Here is a 2,987-nt window from a genome sequence, read left to right as displayed (position 1 = left end):
AGATCTATGTAGTATAGGCTGATCTCTAAATTACGGTAATTCTCCTGCCTCAGTCTCTAGAATGCTGGGGAACACAAGAGTGTAGTACTATGGTAGGCTAGAGAAAAGTTTTAAAATGTGGCTTCTGGGTTCCTTGATCCATAGACTGGAGAAAAGAAGACTGAGAACATATCACTGTCAGTGGGCACTGCTGGGCTCCCCTTTCATCCTTGGCTTGAGGGGAAGCAGCTCTGCAGGGGCCAAGTTCATTCTATCTCCCACAAGGACAGTGCTGGCCCAAAGCGCTCCCTGTGACTGCTCTGTCACCCATCGATCTTAAATTCCACTCACAGACAAGGCCCACCTCTTCCCCAAACCCAAGAAGTCACACTGCTACCTCCTAACTGCAAAATGAGGTGGCAAAGGTTAAGTGTAGAGTGAGACCATGAGGCTGGGCTGAGAGTCTGGCTTTATGCCCAGTAGACACCCATGATGGTTGGCAGGAGGCAGAGCAGGGGAGGTGACCCTAGTCTCAGAATTCTGATTTCCACCTTGGACTTGAACAGTGAGTGTTGCTGTTAGTCCCCATATCAACCACACTCTGGTGGTTAAAGTACCTGGATATGACAGGGACAAAATGGTCTGAAGAAAGAGGGTTGAAAACCACCCATGGTTAGGTTTCGTGAGGAATGGAGCATTCCTAAACTTCTTTCATCTTCTTTCCAATTTCCTTGGCGCTCAATGTAGTGGTTTAGACAAATATAAATGTGGACCAGACAAGTTCAGGCTTTAGGTCAAGAAAAGAACCCAAAAGCACAATGATGCTCTTTGACAAACTGTTTATTAAATTTTGTATCATTAGGGGTATTGTCGTCTCTTATTGCAGCCTAGAATCTCAGGATCAGAGGGGTGGTAAAGTGGCAATAGTGAACTTGGGTATCTGGTCTCCCAAAAGTACCTGCCGTTCAACCCCTGATTCTTCAATGGCTGCCAGGCGGATCACCCCTCCACTGGAACCATCCCGCTCCATGGCCAAAGCAAGAGCTGTGGATAAAAGGAGGACATTGGGTTGGAGTCTGTTGGTCTAGCTGGGGTATGGAGGCTTGAACCTCATAGGTGTTAAAAAACCAAGTTCTTACCATTGGCAGTGAACTGTAGACACTCCTCCTTGGTCATGCCTTTCCGATAGGTAGCATCAACATAGCCATAGATATATGAGCTCCCGGAACCTCCAATGGCAAAGGACTGCCTTACCATCATGCCTCCCATGGGAACTGAGTAGACCTGCCAGAAGGAAGGAGAAAAGTCACCAGTTGTTCCCTTCTCTCAGCACTACTATATTTACCTCTGTTGTGGGGTAGGTCTGGGAAGAATGAAATGTAAGTGAGATAGGGACGGAAAAGAGAAAATAGCTGGGGTGGAGAGAGGCTCAAAGGCCTGACGTCAGTGTTCTGAGAGGCACTGACCTGCCCTCCTTCTTGAGGGTCCCAGCCTGCGATGATGATTCCTGCCATCAGATCTTCTCGGTATCGGTAACACATCTCCTTAAATAGGCTGGCTGCTGTGTGTACCAGTGGAGGCTCATTCAATTCAATGCTAGATATGGGGGTGAAAGGGAGTCACAAAGAAGGCAGTATCAGGACCTGCGAGTTAAAACATTTAGCAGCCCGGGTCCCACCTCCATTCAGATACTTGCTGCTCCCCGCCCCACAAGCACCTGTGGAAACCAAGCTGGTAAGTGACAGCATCTGCTACCGCCTGGGTATCAGCTGCTGAACCTGAGCGGCAGCAGAAAATTCGGTCATGAATAGGAGTCAGCTTGTCAGTCACTCGATTGGCGATGTAGGACCTGCAAGAGGGCAGAATCGTGAGGGCAGAACCCCACCTACCTCCCACCCCCATTTTATCACTATCCACTTCTCAGGACTCTGGGGTTCCAGAACTGCCTTTTGGTTCTCATTCAAACTGAAGGAGCCTGGATGAAGGACAGACTTTTATACGGAGTTCACAAAAGCATGACAGGAACCGGAAGTAGAAGAAGCTGGGACAAACCTTTACTTTCTGGAAAAGGAGAGACCTCTCTTCCTACAGTAGTCTGCGAAGGCTAAAAATGGGCCGACACAGCTGAGGGTGTAACTCAGTGGCAGAGTGCTTGCCTGGCATGTGTGAGGCCCCTGAGTTCCATCACCAGGACACGGGTGGAGGCAGGGGGCTGCTAGCAGGTAGGGTAGGAAGGGAAGGCGGGAAGACTTCACAAATCTGTGCTCAGCTCACCCAGTGGTTGTTCTGGAGTCCGCCCCCAGAACCACGCCCCCGTCAAACTCCACAGCCATGATCGTGGTCTGGGGAAAGGGGGAAAAGATGTGTCTTTCCACTTTGTCTTGGATGCACAAACCTCAACCATCTCACCCAGATCCCGGAATACAGAATTCCTGAGCCGTGGACGCATTTTCAAGTACCAGGCGGTAGGGGAGGCTTAACACTGCGCGGAATACCAGAATCTCAACCCTCAAAGCCCAGAGGTTTCCCTCACCCCGCAGGAGTTTAGAATTTCGCACTTTACCCACCCTATACCTCCCGCCACGAATGTACCACACCTCTCTAACATCCTCAGAATATTGCTCTGCCTCGAGCATAACACACAGCCTCCCTTCTCCCATACAGACTCCGACTGCATTCTTCCCCCGCGCATTTCTCCTGAACCTTAATAACCTCCTCACCCCTGTGGAGACTTCTCGGTTTTCCCAGTCTGGGGCGATGGCCTCCGGCCCCCAGGCGGATGCAGGTCCCGCTTCTCTAGCCCTCAGCATGGTAGCCGCCATCTTTCTCTCCCGGTGCTACCACAAAGCAACTGTCGTAAAGCGCTCTGTCACTCTCTTTAGTCGGTCCCTGAGGGATTCTGGGAGTGAAACTGTGCAACGGTTGACGGCAGAAGGGCAGAGAAAGGACGGCTCTTTTGCGACAGGGAGCACTTGATAGCAGTGTGACAAGGAACAAACAGAAGGAGT

The 2,987-nt window shown here is 50.6% G+C and overlaps 1 protein-coding gene across 1 annotated transcript; it reads right to left on the bottom strand.

Annotated features, from left to right (window-relative positions):
* Window positions 1-801: 801 nt before the first annotated feature.
* Psmb6 (proteasome subunit beta 6) lies at window positions 802-2,837 on the bottom strand. The gene is made up of 6 exons (XM_005399601.2): window positions 2,700-2,837; window positions 2,254-2,321; window positions 1,697-1,828; window positions 1,446-1,575; window positions 1,119-1,263; window positions 802-1,023 (listed from the first exon to the last, which is right to left on the bottom strand). The coding sequence occupies exons 1-6, from the start codon at window positions 2,799-2,801 to the stop codon at window positions 881-883; spliced, it is 720 nt and encodes a 239-aa protein (XP_005399658.1). The 5' UTR covers window positions 2,802-2,837; the 3' UTR covers window positions 802-880.
* Between the last annotated feature and the right edge of the window lie 150 nt (window positions 2,838-2,987).

This window comes from Chinchilla lanigera, unplaced genomic scaffold, assembly GCF_000276665.1.
Source record: "Chinchilla lanigera isolate Chin_1 unplaced genomic scaffold, ChiLan1.0 scaffold00066, whole genome shotgun sequence".
Taxonomy (NCBI): domain Eukaryota; kingdom Metazoa; phylum Chordata; class Mammalia; order Rodentia; family Chinchillidae; genus Chinchilla; species Chinchilla lanigera.
Note: the sequence above shows the minus strand (reverse complement) of the source record. Positions and strands in the feature narration are given on the sequence as shown.

Bases quoted from the DNA above. Each gene is read 5' to 3' on its own strand.
- Psmb6 (XM_005399601.2), bottom strand. From the start codon at position 2,801: ATGGCGGCTACCATGCTGAGGGCTAGAGAAGCGGGACCTGCATCCGCC. The intron at 2,322-2,699 runs GTGAGGAGGTTA...CCCTTTCCCCAG, and splicing joins ACCGAGAAGTCTCCACAGGG to ACCACGATCATGGCTGTGGA. The intron at 1,264-1,445 runs GTCAGTGCCTCT...TCCTTCTGGCAG, and splicing joins ACCCTCAAGAAGGAGGGCAG to GTCTACTCAGTTCCCATGGG.